This window comes from Amphiura filiformis, chromosome 9 (assembly GCF_039555335.1).
Source record: "Amphiura filiformis chromosome 9, Afil_fr2py, whole genome shotgun sequence".
Taxonomy (NCBI): domain Eukaryota; kingdom Metazoa; phylum Echinodermata; class Ophiuroidea; order Amphilepidida; family Amphiuridae; genus Amphiura; species Amphiura filiformis.
The window spans coordinates 67,759,477-67,785,349 of NC_092636.1; the positions used below are offsets into that span (position 1 = coordinate 67,759,477).

At 36.2% G+C, this 25,873-nt stretch overlaps 1 protein-coding gene across 1 annotated transcript; it reads left to right on the forward strand.

Annotated features, from left to right (window-relative positions):
* The first annotated feature begins 8,529 nt into the window (after window positions 1-8,529).
* LOC140161369 (transmembrane protein 184C-like) lies at window positions 8,530-24,482 on the forward strand. Its single transcript, XM_072184878.1, has 8 exons — window positions 8,530-9,305; window positions 9,444-9,480; window positions 10,682-10,884; window positions 11,711-11,782; window positions 15,952-16,045; window positions 16,917-17,129; window positions 22,817-22,988; window positions 23,882-24,482. The coding sequence occupies exons 1-8, from the start codon at window positions 8,971-8,973 to the stop codon at window positions 24,433-24,435; spliced, it is 1,680 nt and encodes a 559-aa protein (XP_072040979.1). The 5' UTR covers window positions 8,530-8,970; the 3' UTR covers window positions 24,436-24,482.
* Window positions 24,483-25,873: the final 1,391 nt, after the last annotated feature.

Here is a 25,873-nt window from a genome sequence, read left to right on the forward strand (position 1 = left end):
AACTAGGCAATGTCCTATTACCTATAACATACACTAAAACACGAAAGTGCGAATATTTCCAAACACCTAAATTAGCTACAAATTTAGGACATGTTACAAAACTATATTTTCTAGAATTTTAGAGAATACTTTAAATATTGGCCGGTTATTTTTCACACAGTGACGTTAACTATAGGCAATTGCCTATACTTCTAACATACACTATTTGTAGAGGTCACGCGTCAATGGTGAGAGCACTGTGTATTGTGTATAGGAAAACGGACAGTAACTGCAGTATGAAAAATGACACCAAGATGGTAAAAATAACACCCTAAAGGGTTTACAAATAACCCTTATGGGTCAGTGCGGTCCTATATTGTCTCCAACCGGTGTTACTTTTAACACCGAGTTTGCAGGGGGGGGGGACTTGGCAGTGTCACTTGAAAGGGAGGGGCAAGTTTAGACTATGCCATAGTCGAATTTTATTAAAAATATGTTATTATTAGTCATGATGAACCCATTTCGTTGAACTCAAAATTATACTGATGTTTATTAAAATTAAAACATTCAATAGTAAAATGGTCATAAAGAGTTAAAAATATCAGACGATTAGTGACAATAAAAGTAATTGAATGCAACATTATCTTGCATAATTATAACGGCTCACTTTAATACTGAACAATTCTGATTTTGGAATCTCCGAAATTTCGACTATGAACTTTGAATTGTAAGCAGAACTTTACCCCTGGACTTTGCTCTCTAAAAACACACTGTCAAGCATACTTGTTTATCAGTCCATTAACCACAAGTACTAAGCATGGACGCGCGAGATGTTTGATCAGAGATTAACTTTCGGGTCAACACGAAAGCGGAGCAAAGACCACAGACAGTTGTTTACGGCGTAGTTAATGGTAATGGCGCGGGCCCAGACGATTTAAACCATAGCGAGGTATGGGCGACCAATCACAAGGCAGATCCATTTAAAGATGCATTTACATCATGGACAATTTTAGTTAGGCCAGAAATTGGCCTAACTCTCCATAGAGTCCCGTGTTAAAAATCTTAACCGCAAGGCAATGTCAGTAGTCCACTTGGGAAGCTAACAAACAGAGGGAGTAGGGTGACTGATCAGATGTGAAAATCTATCAATTGTGCACACATTAATTAAATCAGAGTTTTAATTAAGCTTAAATACAATATCCAGAGTATGCACAATGGGCAAGTGGACTACGGGGTAGTCTAGGGCAAGTTTGGCATGTTTGAAACGGGGGAAAGCGATCATTGGCAGACCCATTATTTTCGGCCCTCGGGAGTGCCCCCGTGGTCACGCCACAGTGATTTTATTGTTGGGAGAAAGAGTTTTTTGCAGGCCAAAAGGGGAACTAAGATTTGTTGGTACGTTAAAGAGAGGGTGCACGTTTTCGTCTTACACAAAGGATCAGACGTCATTACGTCTTTTAGAACTTTGTCTGGAGATTCTAACTTTCATTTGTAGAAGGATAAAACATTTTATTGTTTGAAGAAAACACACCGCCCAAACCACAAGTACCCCACATACACCTACACCCAAGTGGCGGCGCCCTACGGGGGCAGAACTTTATAATAATAATAATAATAATAATAATATTTATTTGAATTACTTGCAAACTACAAAAGTAACAAATTAACAGTAGATTAATACACACTCTACATTTCTTACACATGATAAAAGCAAGTAATTCAGGATGAGTGAATGGGCTGAAAAGTCCAAACACAGAAGTGCCCACTCATCCTGCACATAAAAGAATAATTTAAAATCAAAAGTACATAAAATAGAGACAAGCAACGATTTTTGAAAATAAAACCATTATGAAATCTTGTAAACAATATTATAAATATGTAAAATACAGGCATTTAAAAATATATAGGCCAAAACATGTTACACCACAAAATCATTTAAGCAGATTCAAGTAAAACGATTTACATTCAGACTTAAATACGACAAGGCTGTTAACATGATGTAATTCGGAGGGAATTCCAAAAACAAGCTTTTCCTCAATACAAATAAGACTAAAGTAATGTTATTAGGCAGTAGTGCAAGATACATAAAGTTGATGAAGATTCTTTTTCTGTAGTTGTTAATGGTTGTAAACTAGAGAGAGTTAACAAGGCTAAATGTTTAGGTGTTTTAATTGATGATGAATTACTGTGGCATAAGCAAGTAAATTGTGTTATTCAGAAATTGTTCTGTAAAATATCTCTTTTAAGACGCCTGAGCGCATTTCTTGATAGTAACACCCTTAATATCTTGTACAAGTCATTGATTCAACCCTGTTTTGACTATTGCTGTGTTGTACGGTTTGGTCGATATGAAAATGATGTACACAAACTCAATGTCTTACAAAAACGATGTGCTAGAATTATTTTGAGCGTTAATTCCCAAACCTAGTCTAATGTTATGTTTCCAGTATTAGGAATAGGATGGAATTCACTTTATGATCGTTGCAATTATTTTAAAGCACTGCTGATGTTTAAATCTTTAAATGGCCTGGCGCCATCATATCATTCTTCCAAATGTAAATATGTATCTGATAATCATGGCATTCATACAAGACAAGCTGCAGCTGGTCTGCTAAGCGTTGCCACCTTGCTCTAATGGTAATGATACCGAATATTTTAAATTTTCTTTCTCGCACAGCGGTGTTGAGGTGTGGAACAAAATTGATTATGATGTAAGGATGTTTTAAGAATATGTATAAGTTTAAGCAAGGAAGCATGGTTTAAGCTATAATTTGATGTTATTAGTGGTGTCATATGTATTTAACAGTGTATTTATATATAGAGATGTTCATTTGTTTGGTTTTTTTGGTTTATATAATTGTTCCTCTAGTTGGTGCTATATTATTTTGTCATGCTGGTTTGATTTGATTTGATACGTGTTAATAATTTTTGTTGTATTATATGTAATTTTAAATTTCTATTGTGCAATTGTTATATGATGCAGGGCCCCGTGTAATAACAGCATTTTTGCTGATCGGGTTACCCTGGGTAAATATGATGTAATAAATAAATAAATAAATAAATAAATAAATAAGTTGGTATGATATTCTTTTTCTTGCCTTAGATAGATACTTTCTACAGTTGGAAAACAAAATACGCCGCTGCGTTTTATTTTTTTAAATTACATTTTTTTTTCAACTGTAAAAAGTTTCTATACACTCTTAGGCAAAACGAAAATATCATACCAACTTTGCCCACCTTTTGTTTTTCTTGCCCTGGGATGAATTAACTTCACAGATCTATGCGGTCATCTGTGAATTCACAGATATTTGTAGTTGTGTAACAAATTTCGAACGTTTGAGGACTTGTTCTATAGTATGCCTGGTCAAGCACCTTCACAGACCCGAATGTAGTGAGGGTGCTTGGTATGTCCGCCCTCTTTAAATTACATGGATGGCCAGCATCCTGGCCCGCAAATTTAAGCTAAATGAGAAGCCTATTTTAGTTGCAAAATGAGAACACAGAGTGGCTTATCTTTAACCCACATTCTCAATCTCTCATGCCAGAGGTTAAAATAAAACGATCCCTAACTAATTATCAAAAGATCGTAAATTTAATTTCTTCAAACGTGCCAGCGAAATGATTTGTTTGCAAGTAACAATCCTTGTTCCGACACCGATTCCATTCATTCGGCAAACCACGTGATCACTCAGGTGAACTAGGATTGGATGATCAATTGAGTTAAATTTTATCCAGGTTACCGGGCCATGCCTAATGGCGATACTCGCGTCTTCGAAATATTTTTCAGCCACGTTGCAAAATGATCGGAAATACACCATCAAGGCGACTCGATCGGTAAGCATCATTGAAACTAAGCAATATTTAGTATTTCTTACTTTCAATTTCTTGGATAAAATTGTAGTTTACAGTTTTGATTAGTTTGATGAGAGTGGATTTAAAAACCAGTCCACTATAGAAAAAATATTAAATTTGTGAACATTGTGGAACATTCAACTACGCTTGTTACTCCGCGACTAATCATGCTAACTACACGCGCGTACAACGCTACTCTACATGTACGCGTCCACATTAGCGAGGCTATCTGCGTACAACTGCTTACTATGCACAGCCACAGCAAAGAGTATGTTCCACGATGTACACGCAATTTGATAATTTTTCTATAGTAGACGTTGTAATTGACAGTTTGACATTTCACCGGAGGATAATGTGAATCCATTAAGATGTGGCGATCAATTTCACGATTTAAATCTTTCCTTTGGGGCGATTTCCATTTCTTGCTATCATTTAAAGCCTGAAAGCATCCATATTAAAGATAGGCTATCAGTCGCTTATGCAGATATACATTGTTGTTAAATGTTTTATGTTAACATTGGATTTCATTTCTTGTTTACTGTTCACTGTATGGAAAAGCCTCTTCTGTTGTATCTTGTATTGGTTGTATTTCCCACGCATACTCCCATAGGATGCCTCCAGGGTTTTATTTAGGCAAGTTTGCATTAGTATATCTAGTAAAATACTCACTTTAGAAACCTGTGTCACTGATGTATGTCATCTGTGATTGCTCAACTTATTCTACGCATCAGCTTTTGTCCAAAGAAATATTTAAAAAGATGATTTTTGAGTGATTTTTATGAGGAGCGAAAAGTCCACTCCACGACTAAGTCGACTATATTATACATGTGAATATGCATGGTGATGAATGCACACTAAATCGCGGTGACATATACACGTAGCTCCTTGGAACTCACGGTCGGAGCCGTGAGTTCCAGTTATTGGAACTAGATATTTATGAATTCATAATTTCATACGGATATATGAATACACCAATCGGTCTGTACTGTTATTATTTTTATGAGGCAATATACATACGTACAATTGTACATTGTTTACATGAGTCTACCAAAGGCAAAACATTGAGTTTACCAAAACAAAACATTTGTCATTGTGATAATCAGTGTCATGTGAGTGACAATGATGAAATATGTTTATGTAACTCATGAACTGAGCACTGCACTGAAAGTGCGGTAAGCTTATAAATTACAATATCCCGTTTGGAATTTTTAATGGCAAAATACAATAGTCGTTCTCCTAGTCTTGCACAATAATAAACCAACACACATTCTGCTACGAGATTTTTCAGATAAGTAAAGCTTACGTGTATTCCGTGTCTTTGAAGAATCAAACATGACAAAAACATCAAAACTGCGACAACCACAAATCTATATCAGCTTGCTTCCTTTACTTTTATGAACTTTGCATTCGAACTTTGACCTTTCAGTCACGAGTAAAATGCAAACTGGAGATTTTGACGATGGAAAACGCTCTAAGAGCGCGGAGCCTTGTTAAGTTCCCCGATCATTTTCTTCAGATTGCGGGCGGATGCGTCCTGATCATGATGGGGTGGTGCAAGTAGAATTATGTTAGAGGGGTGGAGGTGCCAAAGATTTTTTGTCAGGCCTAAACGTGGGGAGGCAAGATGTTTTCAGGCAGGCCACGGATTTTGAACGCCATTGCGACCAGCCCGCCCCTTTGCAATTTCATCAAATTCGCCCCCCCCTTTTTTTAAAGCAAAATCAAGGACAAAATCAAAAACAACCCCTTTTTTGTGGTTTTCAAACTAGAATTTCAACACACCTTTTCAATTGACATCATAGGCCTAACCGGATTTCGCGGACAGTGCCAATCCCTACTTTTTTGCCAATTTAGCGGTCTTATAAGGGGTGGTGCAATAATTATGTGTACCCCCGAGGGGGTGAATTCTCAAAATGGTCTGCCAAAAATCGCTTGCCCCCCCCTTTGGCCGTGCCAAAAACCCTTTGCCCCCCCCTTTCGACGCGTGCCCAAAACCTTTGCCCCCCTTTTGACGTGCCAAAAATCTTTGCCCCCCCTTACACATGCAAGATTTTGGGGAACCCGAATTTAAAACCTTAAATTGTCTTAACATATAATGCGAGCGTAGCGAGCAGGAAATTTTGCATATTTGAGCGTGGTCGTACCGTTTTCCTCCTCCTTTTTAGGGCGTAATATAGAAACGGTGCCCAAAATATCTGTGCCAAAAATTGCTTGCCCCCCCCTTTCGACCTGCCAAAAATCGCTTGCCCTGCCAAAAATCGCTTGCCCCCTTTTGGCCTGCCAAAAAATCTTTGCCCCCCCTATAATTCACCCCCCCGGGTACACATAATTATTGCACCACCCCTAACAAAAAATACCCCTTTTCTGCGCTGTTTGGTAACTCTCATGGTTACCAATTTGTGTAAGGGGATGTGCAATAATTCTTAGCCCTGGTAAAATTGGGGGCAAGAAATATAATGGCGCTGAAACGAAAGGGGGGGCACAAGCAATTTTGGGCCAGCCGACTAGGGCCAGCCGAGAGGGGAGGGGGGTTAAGCGATTTTAGGCACACATTCATGGGGCGCCGTTGAATAGATACATAGGCCTAGGCCTAATTAGGAACGTTCAAATATGTAAACAATTCTGCTCGTTACGCCCACCAAAGTTAAATCTGGGGTGGGTGCCGGTGGCGTGCACTGCAAAAACTAGGGTGTCAAAGTAACACCGGTTGGAGTCAACAGGACCGCACCCACGGGGTGTTGTTTTTTTTTACACTATATTGGTGTAGTTATATTGTTATATACCTTCCAGGTGTCACATGATGCAGTTATGTCTACAGTAGAATTCATCACGACCTTTGCAGGACTTAAACCCCATTAAAAGCTATTAAACCAAGATAACACTCATTGAAAACAGCTCAACTGATTAAATCAGATCTTCTCTTGTTAAATCCACACTACACATGTTTCTGTTTTACCTGTGCAATGAGCTGGTATTATAGTTTCAGTTGGGTGAACGATTTAGCAAACGCAAGGTAACAATACTGTGTGAGCTTTTGTTTACGAAATGAGACAATAGTCTGCTTATTGTTAACCAGCATTCTTGAAAATGAGAAGCATAATGGTTGCAGACTTAACACGGTTTGGAAATAATTTCTTCATATTTTTTGGTGTTATCTGTCGTTTACATATCCTTCCTAAAACACAAAAGTGCGAATATTTCCAAACACCTAAATTAGCTACAAATTTAGGACATGTTACAAAACTATATTTTCTAGAATTTCAGAGAATACTTTAAATATTGGCCGGTTATTTTTCACACAGTGACGTTAACTATAGGCAATTGCCTATACTTCTGACATACACTATTTGTAGAGGTCACGCGTCAATGGTGAGAGCACTGTTATTGTGTATAGGAAAACGGACAGTAACTGCAGTATGAAAAATGACACCAAGATGGTAAAAATAACACCCTAAAGGGTTTACAAATAACCCTTATGGGTTCGGTCCTATATTGTCTCCAACAGGTGTTACTTTTAACACCGAGGTTTTGCAGGGGGGGGACTTGGCAGTGTCACTTGAAAGGGAGGGGCAAGTTTGGCATGTTTGAAACGGGGGAAAGCGATCATTGGCAGACCCATTATTTTCGGCCCTCGGGAGTGCCCCCGTGGTCACGCCACAGTGATTTTATTGTTGGGAGAAAGAGTTTTTTGCAGGCCAAAAGGGGCACTAAGATTTGTTGGTACGTTAAAGAGAGGGTGCACGTTTTCGTCTTACACAAAGGATCAGACGTCTTTACGTCTTTTAGAACTTCGTCTGGAGATTCTAACTTTCATTTGTAGAAGGATAAAACATTTTATTGTTTGAAGAAAACACACCGCCCAAACCACAAGTTCCCCACATACACCTACACCCAAGTGGCGTCGCCACGGGGCAGAACTTTGCCCCCCCCCCGTTTCCCATTCCAGTAAAAACCGAAAATTATGAAAATGTTCACTTTTTTGCGGTAATTTTGCGCAGAATTTGTTGATTTTGCCCCCCCCCCACTGAAATTTACTTTGCCCCCTCAATGCCCCCACCCCCCCCCCAACCCCCCCAAAAAACATCCTGGCGCCGCCACTGCTACACCCTCTCCCCCAACACACAACAAGCAAATCTTTACTTAAACCGTCATGATGATGAACCGAAACAAAATTTCACTCATTTCTGAAAACGAACTGTTCGTTATTACCGAGTTGCTTCGTCCACACACCTATCACATCAGTAGTAGATAGCTAAATAAAGTAACTGTATATATTTCTCATCTCATCCCGGGATCTTATCGTGCTCAATGTTGTTAAAATGTTTTTATGAATCAATTTTATTTTAAAACTTGTTACAATTCAATGTTGTTGTTTTATATATTTTCCATTGCTTGTTATTATTTCTTTTGGTGTTGGTATAACCCCGCGTGTCCCAACTTGTGTTTGTTGGGTTCATAAGAGCATTTCAAATTAACATTTTTATGCAGGTGTTCAAAAATGACAGTCAATATATGTCTGATGCACGGGTAGCGTTAGCCGTCAAATTTAAAGGGTCCAAATTTGTAAATGTAGGGGTCCAGAGATCTTTTTCTACACATAAAGTGGAATTTTTAAGAGGTAAATGCTAAAACTAGGGGGTCCTGAACCCATGGACCCCTTAAAAAGCTACCCTTGGTCTGAAGTTTGATACATATCATTTTGACTCACCCTCTATAATGGGATTTGATTGTGGGCTCCATTGGGGCATCAGCGTACCACGACTAAATAATACGAAGACATTGTAATGAATGCACATAGGCCTAAATTAATTTTGAAACGATATAGGCATAATGTCAAGTAACACTTCGAAATTGAACTACTATGGAAACTACCACAGTGTGGCTACATTTTGGGCAACCATTTCCGTCAGAACTGTCTCGAAATAATGAACTTTGATCATGTTGATCAAGCTGATTACTTCCATGTATAATTTATAGACTATAGGTCCAAACTTTAATCAATCTTGTGATCTTGATTGGGTTAAATAATTATACAAACAAGCTATTTATAACCCGGGGTTTAGCGCTGCCATTTTGTGACAAAACACTGCAAGATCTTTATTACTTTGTGACATATAAAGTAAATATTATTTGACAAAGATGGACGCTACAAAACCCGAAGAAGAGGACAACAAGGTTACTGCGCCTTGTCCAGAAAATGGCGTCATTCCAGTTGATCCAATGTCTACATATGTTGCCGACCATAATTGGAAAATCTGGTTACGGAGAACAGTTTATGTCACGTATTTCACATTTATGCTACTCATTATTCCCGTTCTTATCTATGAGCTGGTCAGAAATGTTGCCGACTTTTCCATTCTGATTTGGTTTTTAGCGGGTATGGCTACCATCTTCGCAGTGCCTATATCACTATGGGGTATTTTGAATCATCTGTTGCATTTTACTCAGCCAGCTCTACAACGAAAGATACTGAGGTAGTAACGTAGTTCATTAATTCATTGAGTCTGTAATAAATACTTATAATATAAAGACCTAACATTAATATGCTGAAAATTAATAAAAACATTAAACTCTTGGATAACGATTTTTTATCATCTCTTTTATATCGACAGAATTTTGTGGATGGTGCCAGTATACGGAATATTCAGTGTAAGATATATTTTTAGGACCTTCCTTGTATCATAATATATGAAGAGCTTGTTTTCAAACCATGTTAAGTCCATAACCACGTGTTTCTCATTTACCTGTGTGATACAATCACTATTACTTTTGACAAGTTTGAGCAACATAACAATGAGTTGTACCATCAACAAGCCATTAATTATGCTGCTTAACAATATGCAGACTATTACTCTCATTTGGGAACCAAATGCCTCACACAGTATTGCTACTGTGCATCCATCCATCCACTGTTTGCTTTGTAATGGTGCATCCAACTGACCTATTATTATAGCATAGCATCACAACCCATTTCAATATTGCACAGGTAAATCAGAAACATGTGTTTGTGGACTTAACATGGTTTGGAAACAAGCTCTTAGTCTTCATAATAGGTCTAGACTACATGTAGACCTACATGTATGACGTCAGTAATGAATAGTAGGCCTAATCGTAGCAAGTTCTTTTCCCCTGATCCCAGAGTCAGTCCCTACAAAAACAGTGTTTAGAAATCGAGGACAGATTGGTGTTTACAAAGTTTTTAACTTTTAAAAATGCCTTAATGCACTTTAAAATGTTTAGATTCTATACATTTCAAATGATTATGTGTTTAGATGTTAAAAGATCTAATGGGCTATTCCATTTAAAATCCACACTACCCCTGTGGAAGATTTTGCTGAAGTCTGCCACAGAGGGCATATCAATTTTGAATAGAATACCAAATTGGGTAACTTCCATTTGAAATACTCACTCCAGTTGTGGAAGATATAGGTAAAGCCATAATACAGGGGGAGTATGGGTTTCAAAATGATTAACTCTAACCAATTACATTTGAAAAACATACTCCCCCTGTGGAAGACATTTCCAAAATCTTCCACAGGGGTAGGGTGGATTTTAAATGGAATAGCCCAATAGACATTTAACTTTCTAAATACCGATCTGTCCTCAGTTTCTAAACACCGTTTTTGCAGCGTGCAGTGGAAAAGAGAAAAAAATAAAGTGATTTCAAAATAATCTTTACATAATAAAAATCCCTTTAAAACGGATGTACCGTTAAAATGATGAATTACAATGAGTAACATAAAATTTCTTTTTAAAATATATAAATTTGTAAGGTGTAAAGATTATGGTTTTTTTGAATACATGAAAAGTCTTTAATGTTGTCATCCGCACATTTACTTTTGATCTGCAGTGGCTTGCTCTAACTTTCCCCAAAGCAAGAGTGTTTCTTGATGCTGTACGTGAAATCTACCAGGCCTACGTGGTGTACAATTTCATCACATATCTTATCACTTTCCTTACTGCTGAGTATGACATGGATACACGGATGAAAGAAAAACCGCAGGTGAAATCCCCACCTCCTTGCTGCTGCTTTAAGCCAGGCAAAAACGAATTGTAAGTAGGCCTATGTTTAAAACATAATCAGGGACCTTATGCAAAACGAGATTACATTTTGGGAGTGTCAATTAGCATATTAAAAGTTTGTTTTGTTGGCATTATGTATAATTCATTAGCTTTAAACCAATTACGTTCTTCTGAGAGTTCTTGATTAATGAGAATTATTTCATTTAATAGGCAAATAAAATAAACTTTAATACATGTGAAGTATATAAACAATATCATTAGCATTATATTAAAAGTAATGGTCCCAAAATTGACCCTTGCGGAATACCGCAGATTTTTGAGGCCGGATCTATCTGTCGTTTACATATCGTGCTCTGTTAAATGCAATTTAAAAATAACATTGTGTTAGAAGGTCTTGCAACAAGTTTTCACAAACGTTTTCACTAATATTATTAACGTTTTATACCATTTTATCTTTACATATAATCCGAAAAAGGGTTTTCTGTAAAACGGCTTGTGTTTCCTGGCATGATGGGAAATAGGATGCAAAAATTGCTTTGGATTAATATTAGCGTTACAGTAATTTTCGGTTCGAGACTTGGGTTAGGGCAAGGGTTAGGTTTTGGTATATGGTATATTCGAGTTAATATAGGGTTAGTGTTGGGTTAAGGTTTGGGTTAGGGTTACTTAATATAATGATAAGGGTATGATTATGGAAGAGTTGTTGTCCAAAGGGTCATTTCCAACATCTCATGAAAATAATGTATGTTATTTTATTCATTGGTCCAAACATTAGTTTTCATGCACGAAAGAACGTTTCTCTTCGCTCTACACAGCATGTCTATAACATGTGTTTTTAATATATTATTCTTTGAAGAGTCATAAACAGATGCAAGTATGGCGTCCTCAACTATACAGTTTCAAGACCTATCCTCACAATTGTTGCTATGTAAGTATACATGGTGTGCAAAGAAAACAAACAAACAAACAAATGCAACCAAAAGCAAACCCAAACAGACCTCATGTGTAGATGTGTTGATATGAATGTACATTGCTTACATCTACAGTAGATCCGTGTATGATGAAATATAGTCCATTGCTTACATTTACTGCATGTATATAGATCTGTGTATTGATGAAGTAGTGCATTGCTTACATCTACAGTAGATCCGTGTATTGATGAAATATAGTCCATTGCTTACATTTACTGCATGTATATAGATCTGTGTATTGATGAAGTAGTGCATTGCTTACGTCTACAGTAGATCCGTGTATTGATGAAGTAGTGCATTGCTTACATCTACTGTAGATCTGTGTGTTGATGAAGTAGTGAATTGCTTACAACTACTGTAGATCTTGTGTATTGATGAAGTAGTGCATTGCTTACATCTACTGTAGATCTGTGTATTGATGAAGTAGTGTGTTGCTTACATCTACTGTGGATCTGTGTATTGATGAAGCAGTGCATTGCTTACATCTACAGTAGATCTGTGTGTTGATGAAGTAGTGAATTGCTTACAGCTACTGTAGATCGGTGTATTGATGAAGTAGTGCATTGCTTACATCTACTATAGATCTGTGTATTGATGAAGTAGTGAATTGCTTACAACTACTGTAGACCGGTGTATGCTTACAACTACTGTAGATCTGTGTATTGATGAAGTAGTGTGTTGCTTACATCTACTGTGGATCTGTGTATTGATGAAGTAGTGAATTGCTTACATCTACTGTAGATCTGTGTATGGATGAAGTAGTGAATTGCTTACATCTACTGTAGATCTGTGTATGGATAAAGTAGTGAATTGCTTACATCTACTGTAGATCTGTGTATGGATGAAGTAGTGAATTGCTTACATCTACTGTAGATCTGCGTATGGATAAAGTAGTGAACTGCTTACAGCTACTGTAGATCGGTGTATTGATGAAGTAGTGCATTGCTTACATCTACTGTAGATCTTGTGTATTGATGAAGTAGTGCATTGCTTACATCTACTGTAGATCTGTGTATTGATGAAGTAGTGCATTGCTTACATCTACTGTAGATCTGTGTATTGATGAAGAAGTGCATTGATTACATCTACTGTAGATCTTGTGTATTGGTGAAGTAGTGCATTGCTTACATCTACTGTAGATCTGTGTATTGATGAAGAAGTGCATTGCTTACATCTACTGTAGATATGTGTATTGATGAAGTAGTGCATTGCTAACATCTACTGTAGATCTGTGTATTGATGAAGTAGTGAATTGCTTACAACTACTGTAGATCGGTGTATGCTTACTGTAGATCTGTGTATTGATGAAGTAGTGCATTGCTAACATCTACTGTAGATCGGTGTATTGATGAAGTAGTACATTGCTTACATCTACTGTAGATATGTGTATTGATGAAGTAGTGAATTGCTGACATCTACTGTAGACCTGTGTATTGATGAAGTACGGTAGTACATTGCTTACATCTACTGTAGATCTGTGTATTGATGAAGTAGTGCATTGCTTACATCTACTGTAGATCTGTATATTGATGAAGAAGTGCATTGCTTACATCTACTGTAGATCTTGTGTATTGATGAAGTAGTGCATTGCTTACATCTACTGTAGATCTGTGTATTGATGAAGTAATGCACTGTCTACATCTACTGTAGATCTGTGTATTGATGAAGTAGTGAATTGCTTACACCTACTGTAGATCTTGTGTATGGATGAAGTAGTGAATTGCTTACATCTACTGTAGATCTGTGTATGGATGAAGTAGTGAATTGCTTACATCTACTGTAGATCTGTGTATTGATGAAGTAGTGAATTGCTTACATCTACTGTAGATCTTGTGTATGGATGAAGTAGTGAATTGCTTACATCTACTGTAGATCCGTGTATTGTTGAAGTAGTGCATTGCTTACATCTGCTGTAGATCTGTGTATTGATGAAGTAGTGATGTGCTTACATCGACTGTAGATATGTGTATTGATGAAGTAATGCACTGTCTACATCTACTGTAGATCAGTGTATTGATGAAGTAGTGCATTGCTTACATTTACTGTAGATCTGTGTATTGATGAAGTAGTGCATTGCTTACATCTACTGTAGATCTGTGTATTGATGAAGTAGTGATGTGCTTACATCTACTGTAGATATGTGTATTGATGAAGTAGTGATGTGCTTACAGCTACTGTTGATCTGTGTATTTTTGAAGAAGTCCACTGCTTAGACTGATCTACTGTAGATCTGCGTATGGTTAAGTAGTGAATTGCTTACATCTACTGTAGATCTGTGTATGGATAAAGTAGTGAACTGCTTACAGCTACTGTAGATCTGTGTATTGATGAAGTAGTGAATTGCTTACAACTACTGTAGATCTGTATTGATGAAGTAGTGAATTGCTTACATCTACTGTAGATCGGTGTATTGATGAAGTAGTGAATTGCTTACATCTACTGTAGATCGGTGTATTGATGAAGTAGTGAATTGCTTACATCTACTGCAGATCTGTGTATGGATAAAGTAGTGAATTGCTTACAGCTACTATAGATCTGTGTATTGATGAAGTAGTGTATTGCCTACATCTACTGTATATTTGTTTATTGATGAAAAAGTTCATTACTTACACCTACTGTAGATTTGTGTATTGATTGCTGAAGTATTGCTTATATTTACTGTAAAGTTTGATGATTTTGATGAAGTAGTACATTGTTTACATCTACTGTAGATATCATGTTGATGAAGTAATGCATTGTTTACATCGACTATAGATTTGTGCATTGATGAAGTTTACATCTACTGTAGATATCAGGTTGATGAAGTAGTTCATTGTTTACATCTACTGTAGATATGTTCATCATAAGTATTGTATTGTTTACATCGACTGTACATCTTAGACGACGAGTAGGACCTGTTTTTTTTCTTAGTTTACCAACTATACTCTAACTCTAACCACAAAAATCCACTAACCGTCCCTTGGGCGGCGCGGTCACTGGACTTTCGCGATTCGTCTTTCTTGCGCCATGTGAGATAGTGATCATAGTGTGAAATGTGTATAGTCTGGTAACTTAGGTCCTACTCGTCGGACTAGTACATCTGTAAGTAGTTAATTGCTATCTACCGTAGATCAGATCTATGGATTGAAGTAGTATGTTGCTTAATATTAAATTAATATTGAATCTCTGCATAGTGTGTTTGATTTCGTGCAATAATGACTGTGTTATCCTTGCAGGATTCTCCAGCTTTTTTTTGCTGTTTAAATATATTGATCTTTTGTAAATAACTTGTTTTGGTAATTTACTGTTTTTATACTAAGGTTAAGTGTATTTTCCATGTATTTTGTGATTAAGGTATTTTTAGGGCTTTTTACGTAATTGTATTGTAAAGCGCACTGTGATGCTCCATGAAGTGCGCTTAATAAAAGTGTGTTAATAAAAACGTGTTATTAATATGTCTACTGTAGAATGAGTAGATCTATAGTTTGATCAGCTCGTAATAGGTGGGAAATATTAGGCTTTTACCATTACGCCGAAAAGTAGACCCACGTTAAGAGTGCTATTAGTTGACTGTCTGGTCCATATTTTGTGCGTAAAAGAAAGAAGACAAAGTATAGGACTTGAATTATTAATTTGTGATGCTTGTGGTGAGATGTCACAAGAAAATTCTCAAAATAAAACATTTTGATATTAATCCGCAATGTTATATTAGGCCCGTCGATTATGAGCTGATCAAAGTATATGTATTGATGAAGTAGTACATTACAGGCGGCGGATGACATGATCGAGCCGGCAACTCGTGAAACCGCCCGGCCGTATGGCATTTTCCATATACTCGGTTAGTTTTGTGGGGTTCATTATCGAACCCCAACGGATTTAGCTTGTATTTATATTATTTATCAGCATAGGCCTATTTGTTTGTGATATTTCAAGCGTTTTAAAATTTCAAAATAATCCCATTCAATTACACGGTTGACGATGAAAATTTACTGAATTTAGGGACTGCACGTCATACACCACCTGGTACATTACTTACATCTACTGAAGATCCATGAAGTAGTTCATCATGTGCTTACATCTACTAAAGATCTGTATAGATCAAGTAGTTCAAAATATTTAAATTAAATTTGTTAATGATTTTTTCCAGTATTTGTGAGTTTACAGGGAATTATGATGATGGAAGCCTAAGCATTAGCTTTGCATGGATTTGGATCACACTTATACTGGCAGCATCACAACTGGTGAGTCAAAATGAAATAAAAATGAAAGGGACCATTTTATTTTAAAAGCCCTATCACTGATCCCTGCAAAGAAGTAAGAATATTTCATTTTTTGTTTGGAATTGCTTACAATTGAAGGATAAGCCATTGTCATTATGTGGTTTTTATTCCACTGGGGGGGTTGGGGGGGCAGGAGCAGCTGTACTAATATTTTCCCACAATGAATGAATGAGCACACAATATGTGGTGTGATCAAGCAAAATCAGTCAGAAGTTGGGCATATTCAAATATTTTCAGTTTTCTACATGATTGTATCAGGCATTTGCAAATCTACACTTTGCAGAAAACACCATAGAAACTGAAGATTTAGTTCCAAAGATATGAACAGTTGTAGTGTTTCCAAAACAAAAGACAGCAAAAGAAATTATTTCCTTTGTTTGGCTGCATCTGAAAATCAATATCCAACTTCTGACTGATTTCACTTGATCACTTCACATAGATAGGGAGGGATAAATCCCCCAATATTTTGCCAGGGAGGATGGTCCATACAATCATCCCCCAATGTTGACGCCTATTATATGTGGGCTTCTGACCAAATTAACTTCATATTTGGCCATTTTAGCCCCAAAAGTGCAAATTTTGCGTGCTTCGCGCAAATATATTCAACTTTTGCACCATATTTAATCATTTTAGCTTCCATATGGCAACATTTTTTGCGCACATTTGTACCATAAACGTATTTGGTCGCCAAAAGGTGATGGATTCACTATACTTTTTCATGCCACTGATCACATATGACAACATTGGTGAACTGGTGTAAAATCAATGCTTTTGCAATGGAATAAGAATCACTTTTGTATCCAACCTCATTTGTTCCTTTCTTTTTCAACAGTGGGCCATTTACTGCCTGGTTCTACTCTACAGATCTACCAAGGAGGAACTGCAACCACTTTACAAGCCATATGCCCAGTTTTTGTGTGTAAAGATGACTATATTTGGGGCCAATTTTCAGGGTTTGATAATAGCTGTTTTAGTTGACACAGGGGCATTGAGTCCTAACCCTGCTTGGGGAATGAGTGATGCTGAATTTGCTGCTTTGGTACAGGTATGTAATTAAACTAATGATACCCTGCCTTCCCACATACCACCTCTCACACATAAACCCACATACCTATTACAGGAAAAAGTGGTCTCCTGATCAGCCTGCATTTGGTAACAAATAGGTGCGTTTTCAATGAAGTTTTCACTTTTCATCCCAAATTGTTCTCAAGCATAATGCCTTAAATATTCTTGTTTCAATACTGATGCAGTTCTTTATTTTTTTTTATCTTTTATTTTATTTGCTTCGTTGATTTCATCACATTATATATTTACATAACTCATTTGTTCTCACTTAACTAATTTCTGACTTTACTGATTTCTACAATTTTTACTACATAAGCTTTCTGATTCTTAATTCAGAGTGTAATAGACTGATCAAATCGGGATATTTCCCGTAACGATATTTACTAATTGACAGTTTACTAACACTTATTATTTTATTGATAGTAGTATTACATTTTCCTGCACGGTAGTAACCAAAGATAACATCTGCTTGTGTGGTTTTAATTTTAACATTGTAGTGTTGCAAAATTATTTTGTCCACTTCGCTCCATATCTTTTTATTTTTTTGCAACCAAAAAAAAGTGTTCAATATAATCTACTTCGTTACAAATTTCACATACATTACTTTGTTCTATTCCTATTTTGTTAAGAAAGACTTTTGTTGCATAAATATTACTGGTTATTTTCCAATTCAATGTCATTAGCCTAGGTTCTTTTGTTGCCAGAATATTTTTCCAAATTTTGCTCCAATTGAATTTCATATTTTTAAATTTATTTTCCCAAAAGGTTTGACATATTGGTTTAGTCGAAATCTTTGATAACATAGCTTTCCTATATAATTGTGTGGTGCAATTCATTATTGCAACAAAAGTTTTTCCATCATAAAAGTATATGTCCTTGTTAATAACATTCTGATATTTATTTTTGCATGTCTTTAAAATTGCTTGTTTTAGAGCTAAATATTGTATACAAACACTGGCTGGCTGTGGAAACCTACTTTTGATTTCGTCTAGTGAATGAAAGACACCGTTTTGATCATACAAGTCTGAAATACATATTATACCTCTTTTAGCCCACTCCTTGTAATAAAATGTCTTACCTCTGCTAATTATACAAATATTATTCCAAATAACTTCATCTCCCCAGTTTTGCACTTGGTTTTTGTCTTGAGTACTTTTTGTTGACAACCATACCTTGATTAGATTTCGGTAAAACATGGGCATCTCATTTATTATATATCTTACCACTGCATTGATATTTTCAAAATTACAGTTGCACTTAAAAATATGTACGCCTAACTGGGTTTTATTAATAATATATAAAGGAATATTTTTCCACGTGCGATTTCTGGCGATGCCAACTTTTTTATCCATAACAACTTCAATGAGTCCAGAAATATTTTAAAATTGAACATTTTTAGGCCACCGTTGTCGTACTTTCTAGTTTACTAGTGTTGTTCTTTTAACCTTTTCCTAACCTCCCCATACAAACTTAAAAAACATACTATTTACTTTATTTACAAAACATTGTGGTAAGTCTATTATTGAACCTATATATGAAAATTTTGATGCCATCAAATTTTTTACTATGAGTATTTTACCAACCATTGATAGGTTTCTCATTGTCCATGCTCTTATGGACTTTTCTATTGAGACCATTTTCGGTTCCCAATTTGCAGACAACTCTTCAATATTAATTGATGGGTTAACTACTACACCTAATAATTTGACACTGTTGTTTGGTTCGAATTTCCAATTGATGTCACCGACCTTCTTTTTTTTTTTTTTTGCTTGCGCCAATCCAAACTGCGTCACTTTTTGTTTTATTAAGATGTAGACCTGAAATTTCTGTAAAACGGTCAAGGATTTCTATAACTCTATGTATTGACTTTTCATCCCTCACAAAGATTGTAGTGTCGTCGGCAAATTGAGTTATTTTAACTTCACCTTCCCCATTTAATGTGTAATTCAATGCCCTGTATATCATTTGTTTGTCTTATCTTACTAGACATAATTTCTGACGCTATAAGAAATAATAAAGGAGATAAATTACAACCTTGTCTTAAACCTTCTTCTTGAAAGAAAAAATTTGACAAATGACCATTGTGTAATATACAACTTACAGTGTTCTTAAACATAGTGGTAATCCATTTTTTCAATTGCATACCAAAATTTAATTTCTCAAGTGCAAATAAAATCAAATCTCTGTTTATCGTGATCGAATGCTTTTCAAAATCAATGCAAATCATAGCCCCTTCTACATTTTCCTTTTCTGTATATCTCAAAACATCTTCAACAAGGCGTATGTTTAAAGCTGCACCACGTTTTCTTAAAAAGCCATTTTGGTCTGTGTTAATTACGTTGGGTAAAACCTGATTTATTCTTGAGGCGAGCACTTTTGCTGCAATCTTGTAATCTATATTCAGTAATGTTATCGGTCTCCAATTATCCAATTTGTTTCTATTAAGTCCCTTCCCTTTGTGAATTAATATAATAATACCTCTTTTATGCGATGCTGCGAGTTCGCCAGCTTCATGTGCTTCATTAAACGAATTTACAATCAATTGTCCTACCACTCTCCAATGACATTTAAAAAATTCTGAAGTTAATCCATCAATCCCGGGGCTCTTACAATTGGCCATTGTTTTAAGAGCCTTTTCACATTCATCATTCGTCAGTATACTCTAACATGACTCTTTATCTTCCTCAGATAACTGTTCAGAGTTCATATTTTCTACGAAATTATCAAACATAAGTTTTGTCGTTTGACCCCTTTTTTTTTGTACAATTCTTTGTAATAATCAACTTGCACTTTAATAATGTCTTCTTGATTACTTACATCATTTCCACCTGTATCAGTCAAATAAGTGATAGTTTTATTACTTACATTTCTTTTTTCAAGATTCATAAAATATTTTGTACATCTTTCCCCTTCTTCTGTCCATTTTGCTTTGCTTCTTATGATAAGTCCCTTCATGTGATGGTGATACAGTAATTCATATTCTAGTTTTACCTTGTCATATTCATGTACAAAACAATCATTATTTGGATCATCAGTTATCTTTTCAAATAACAGTTTCATTTTCTTCTCCAAATTTTTCATTTTAACTTCTTTATCTTTTTTACTACCTTTTGCAAAGTTAATAGAAAAAGTTCTTATTCTATTTTTGCAAAGATCCCACAATTGTCTGGCATTCAATATATTTTGACATTCCTGTGTAGTACCATTAACAAGTTTTTCTATACCCTCATTATATTCTTGGTCTTGCAGTAGGCTATTATTTAGCTTCCAGTAACCAAGCCCTCTTTCTTGTTTTTGTAAAAGTAATTCCATTTCTACCGCCATATGGTCCGACCCAAAGCCCGGTATAATATCAATTTTTTCTGCATAGCTTTCAAAAGTACACGGTATCAACCAATAATCTAAAGTTGATTTAACCTTTGATGATTTTCTGCTCCATGTAAACCTTTTTTTATTTCCGTTTTTTCTTCTCCATATATCGATGAGATTTAAAGTTTCAAAAATCTCTTTAATTTTGTTTACACACTCGGATTTATAATATGAGTTGCTTCCAGTACCTAACATATCAAGATCTGGGTCAAATACAGTATTAAAATCCCCGCCTAATACATTGTGCTCGTTTAAGCCCACTCCATGCTTCAAAATACTTTGCTTAAGAAACTCAAAGAACCTCTTTCTGTCTTGCAGCTCATTTGGAGCATATATATTCCATATATTAAGATTAACATTATCCATTTCAACTTTGACTCGAGAAGTCTTCCTCATTATCTGCAAAAACTGATTTGCCTCAATATTACTTTGTGGATTTATGAGAGTAAGTACACCTTTACTTCTATTAGTTCCATAGTTACCAAATATTTGACCTTCCCACTCTTTTGACCATTCAGAAATGTCATTTGTATTACAGTATACTTCTTGTAATATAGCAATATCATATTTATTACGCTTTAACCAGTCAAAGACAATAGCACGCTTTTTCTTGTTCAAGTCCCGATACATTAAAGCTAATTAAGAAAAGACGCTCCATGATCATTGGTGGTTAATCGTCTACGCACATAATGTCTTCATTTGAAGATAGGACACATTATACATAATACAATTCTTTTTTTCTTTTTCTTTCTTTTTTTTTTACATCAGTCTAACTGTTTTATGGAGGGTCCTCATATGGTGTTTCATCCGAGGATGCCGACTTCATGGATTCATACTCTGACATACTGGCATATGGCGATGCATGTTCTGTTACATTTGGTGACGCTTGGCGTCCTTTTCTTCTTTTCTTTTTGATCTCTGGGTGAAGTTGATATTTTTCTCTTCTTCTTGTCTTTCTTCTTTTGGCTGCTTCTGCTTTCCGCGTGACTAGTATCTTGGGCGAGATTGGAGCCGGCTCCTTGCAAATGCGACCTAATGTCCGTTTGTTTTGTCAGCGTTTTGCTTTGTTTCTCAGTCTCAGGTACAGGGTCTCTCTGATCGGTTTTTTCTTCATTGCGATTTTGTCTAGGTTCGGATTGTCTTTTCTGCGGTGATGCGGCTGATATTAACAAATCTTCTACTTTTTTTAGGATCTCTGGTGATGTGGGGCCTGATGCTGGTTGAATGCATTTGTCCAACAGTTCATGCAGGATTACAATCGATGGGTTTGGCGGCGGAGATTGAGGTGCCATATGTTGTGTCTTCTGATCAGGTGTTTGGTGAACTGCAACTGGATGGATTAAAAGTGCAGCTTGATCTACAACAGGACGGGCAGATGCAAGAGGTACTAGAGGCGCAGGAGCTTGGTCACAGTTGCTCTTGGTGTGCCCTCGTTCATTACATCTGAAACATGTCGGGCCAAGGTCCGCTGTTGGGCAGTTGTGCTTAGTATGTCCATTGTTATTACAAAGAAAGCATTTTAGTTGCGGTTTGTCTGGGCATTCTCTTGCTGGGTGGTTCAAATAACAGTGATGGCAATTTATAGGTGGCTGTCCGTTGTAGTAGACAACTACCTGCGCATCAATTAGTTCTTTATGCCATTTGTGTTTAAAAAAACTTTTCATAATATTGTTACAATGTTCCTTACCATCAGGAAATAGATCAAGAAATTGCCAGAATTGGCAGAAAATTGTAGGCATATATTTTTTTATTTGTGTGTGTTTTAAAATTAGTTAACAGGTTGATAGGGCCAAAAAATAGATTGTTTGCTTGTATTTTTTAGAATTGGGTCGTCGGTCAGGATTTCTTTTTTTAATATTTTTTAATATTTTTTTTAAAGGTCATACATAGCCAAAACATCACTGTATGCCTTTAATTAGCTTAATAAATAGCCCAAATAGTTTTGAATTGAGATATTTCTCTATACCATTTCATTCATGTTTTTAAAACTGTTTAGAAGTGTGTAGAAATTGTAAAAAAAAAAAACTTTACAGGATGTCAAAAATGTTGAAAAGAAAAAAAAACCTTTTGTACAGTAAAACAAAACAAAAATCTTTTCCAGATTTTCCAGATTAGGGTCTGTGGTGGAGGACAAGCAAACAATTTTTTTTTTTTTGGCCTAGTCTGATACCCCTCCCCCCAAGAATTCTGGTCCTGCCACTTTTCACTATTGCAGATTGCCACTTACTTGTCAAGTAGCTTATAATCCAGGTAATACAGTACTTGATTGTTGTAACCTTTCTACATCTTTACACACAGGACTTCGTTGTTTGTTTTGAGATGGTGATTGCGTCTTTAGCTCATGCTTATTCCTTCGCATACAAACCTTACAAATTGATGCCCAACAGGTTGCCATTCCGTAAGGCATTGAAGATGATGTTCACTATTGATGATGTAACACAGGATGTTGCTTTCCATGTCAAAAGAGTTGGTAGGTATTATACTAATTGCATGATTGAAATTGGTAATTTTTTATGGGACACCCTGTATACACCCCTAAACAGGAATTTAGCATGCTTTGGCAACAAATTTTACCCCTAGACATGCTAAACAGGATTGTACCTAAAAGATACCCCCATAGCAGGTTTTTATCTGAAAGGTACCACCCCATAACTAAATCAGCAAGTCAGCACATTCCTGGTGAATGTGCACTCACATCACATGCCCAGGATTATACGGAGAGGCTGATGGTAAAAATGATAAATGGCAATCAACCATGAACTGTCTGAATTTTCTGTATGAGTGATGGTGAAGGTGTGAACATGAAGATGGTGTGAAGGGGATAGGTGATGATGAATGTAAAAGTGATGGTGAACATGAATGTGATGGGGACGGAAGATAATGGAGATGCAGGTTTATAGGTTAATAAATGCATATCACTTGTTGAGAGTGAAATTGTACAAAATAATGCACACGTACCAAGATGTTGATGCGTCTAATGCATGAGCCATGCAAGGGGGGAGTGCATTAGACACATCAATATCTCAGTACAACTACAAGTGCATTATTTTGTACAATTTCTTGAGCAACAAATGGTACGCAATTATTACCCTATTTCATCCTACAAGAAAGGATCACATGATTTTTGCTATTTTTATAACAAAATTGTCACTAAAAATGTTGAAAAATAGAAGCAAATATAATGCATCTACCCGCAAGAAAAATGAACGCGTCTGAAAGCACTGTGCGTACTACGCGGAGTGTGCGTGCATGCAATTATACAACATTTATGCACGGCTAGATTGGTTCTCACTATCTAGGTGTGTATGAAGATGATTTGGTTAATGATTACGCCTATAACAATGTAATTTTTCTCATCTTCAGGTAGGAAAATAAAACGTAAGTTCACCAAGCAACCCAAAGATGATAATGAACTTGTGACAAATGAGGAAACTCCTGATGGGGCACCGATAGAGGACAACACAGATGAAGATGGTGATGGAGAATGTGACTTGGGAACTGTATCACAAATAAACAATGTCACATATTCTGCAAACGGACAGGTTAAGTGGTACCCCAAAGCGCCGACCGCAAACGGCATGGCGCCAAGAGGAGCACCTGGCACGCCTAATCATGATGATATTGTTGATATTCTTGGACAGGCTGAAGCAGCTTTAGAGGAAAATTCAATGAAAGATTCAGTTGTGGGAAAAAATGCTAAAAGTGACAGTTTTGCTAGCAGTTCTGATGGTATGGACTTAGGTATGGGTATGGTTGGCGTACCTGCTCCTTTGGGGAGCCCAACAAGACGGATGAGTAAAAAAGGAGTTATGATAGACTATGAGATGGACTCTGAACCTGTAGGAGATACAGAGACTGTTGACCTAACATTTGATGATAAAAATCAGAATTCATTGATTGATGACTCGGAAGCATAACTCTTATACATATATTATATATTCATTCAGATATTAATAGTTTATATGCAAACAAGTGTAATAATGTATTCCAGACACAGTATGCCATGGTTTAAGGGTATACGAGGTATTGTTGGTTGAAGCAGCCAAAAAAATTGATTTTCATTATCTGAATCAATATACATGTATTATCGAAAAATACTACTTTGGTGTTTTGCAAAAGTTCATTCTACAAATCATATACTTTGAAAACTTGCTTAATTTATTGTTGTTAATGAGTTAGGTACATTTTACAAAAGTGTTGTTGTTTCAGCCCTCTTTGCAACATAACTCAAGAACCACAGGACCTACAAAAGTGTATCTGTGATATTTGAATTCTTCTACATGCTCGCTATGAATTGAGCAATGCGATTTTTGCTAAAGCTCATTACCATTCGCAAGATGCTGTGAACTACATTTTGTTGTTGCTGCCTCAACCAACAATACATTGTATACCCTTAAAGGGTATGTTGGGAAATTTAGTCTATTCACATCATTAAACGCAGCTGAGTGTGTCTGAATATTTGCATTAATATTTGAAAAAGGAATGGCATAATGCATGTGATCCAATGCAAGGTAACATGGTTCACAACTATTAGCTTCAAAAATCCAAAAGGGTAAACAAATGCATCCTGAATTTGTTTTCTATAGTATTCCACTAGTCATTAAAGGATTTAGAAAAGTATAGTTTGACCTACTTGTGATGCACCATTTTCAAGTTATAAGCAAAGATAAATTTTTGGCTATACATGTCAAAATGGTTCAATTTACTTTAAATTGTCTTGTGTTGCAGAAGTATACCCAAATTGAGAACAGTTTCATCACTACTCATCACAGATATGTCAAACCATACTTTATCTGAATCAATATCGCAAATGGATTACTTGTGGATTTCAACATGTTATGGTCAATTTTGAAATTTGACCCCTGTATACAGTTGAATAACCTTATTTTCATATTGCACATGGGATGATTTTTCAGGACTTGCTCATACAGGGACCTATTATCTCTATTCCAATGAACATCATGCATTTTGTCATAGGTAGGATTCAGGGGCGTAGCCAGCTTTTTTGGTCAGGGGGGGCAAAATGAAATTTTTGGGGCACATACGAAAAAATGATAGTTACATCATAGAATACATGGACGATGTGCGTGCGTAGCGCGCAAAATTTTGATATTTTACACTATTTTTGTGCATTATCAGGATGGAAATGGGCCTTATCTTTTCAATGTGCGGCCGTACGAGCAAAAATTTTGCATTTTACACTATTTTGGCCTGAATTTCGGTAGAAAAGGGCTCCTTGCCCCTTTTCTTTTCTTTTGCCCCTCTGATTTTCTCTTTTATTTTTTGTCTGAGGGCACTTTTTCCTTTCATTTTTTGTCAGGGGGGCACTCTGCCCATATAATTTCATATTATAAG

What these genes read in the sequence shown, in the direction of transcription:
- LOC140161369 (XM_072184878.1), top strand. Translation starts at nt 8,971, where the DNA reads ATGGACGCTACAAAACCCGAAGAAGAGGACAACAAGGTTACTGCGCCT. An exon ending in AATTTGCTGCTTTGGTACAG is followed by an intron (nt 17,130 to 22,816) that starts GTATGTAATTAA and finishes CTTTACACACAG; the next exon opens with GACTTCGTTGTTTGTTTTGA. An exon ending in TTTCCATGTCAAAAGAGTTG is followed by an intron (nt 22,989 to 23,881) that starts GTAGGTATTATA and finishes TCTCATCTTCAG; the next exon opens with GTAGGAAAATAAAACGTAAG.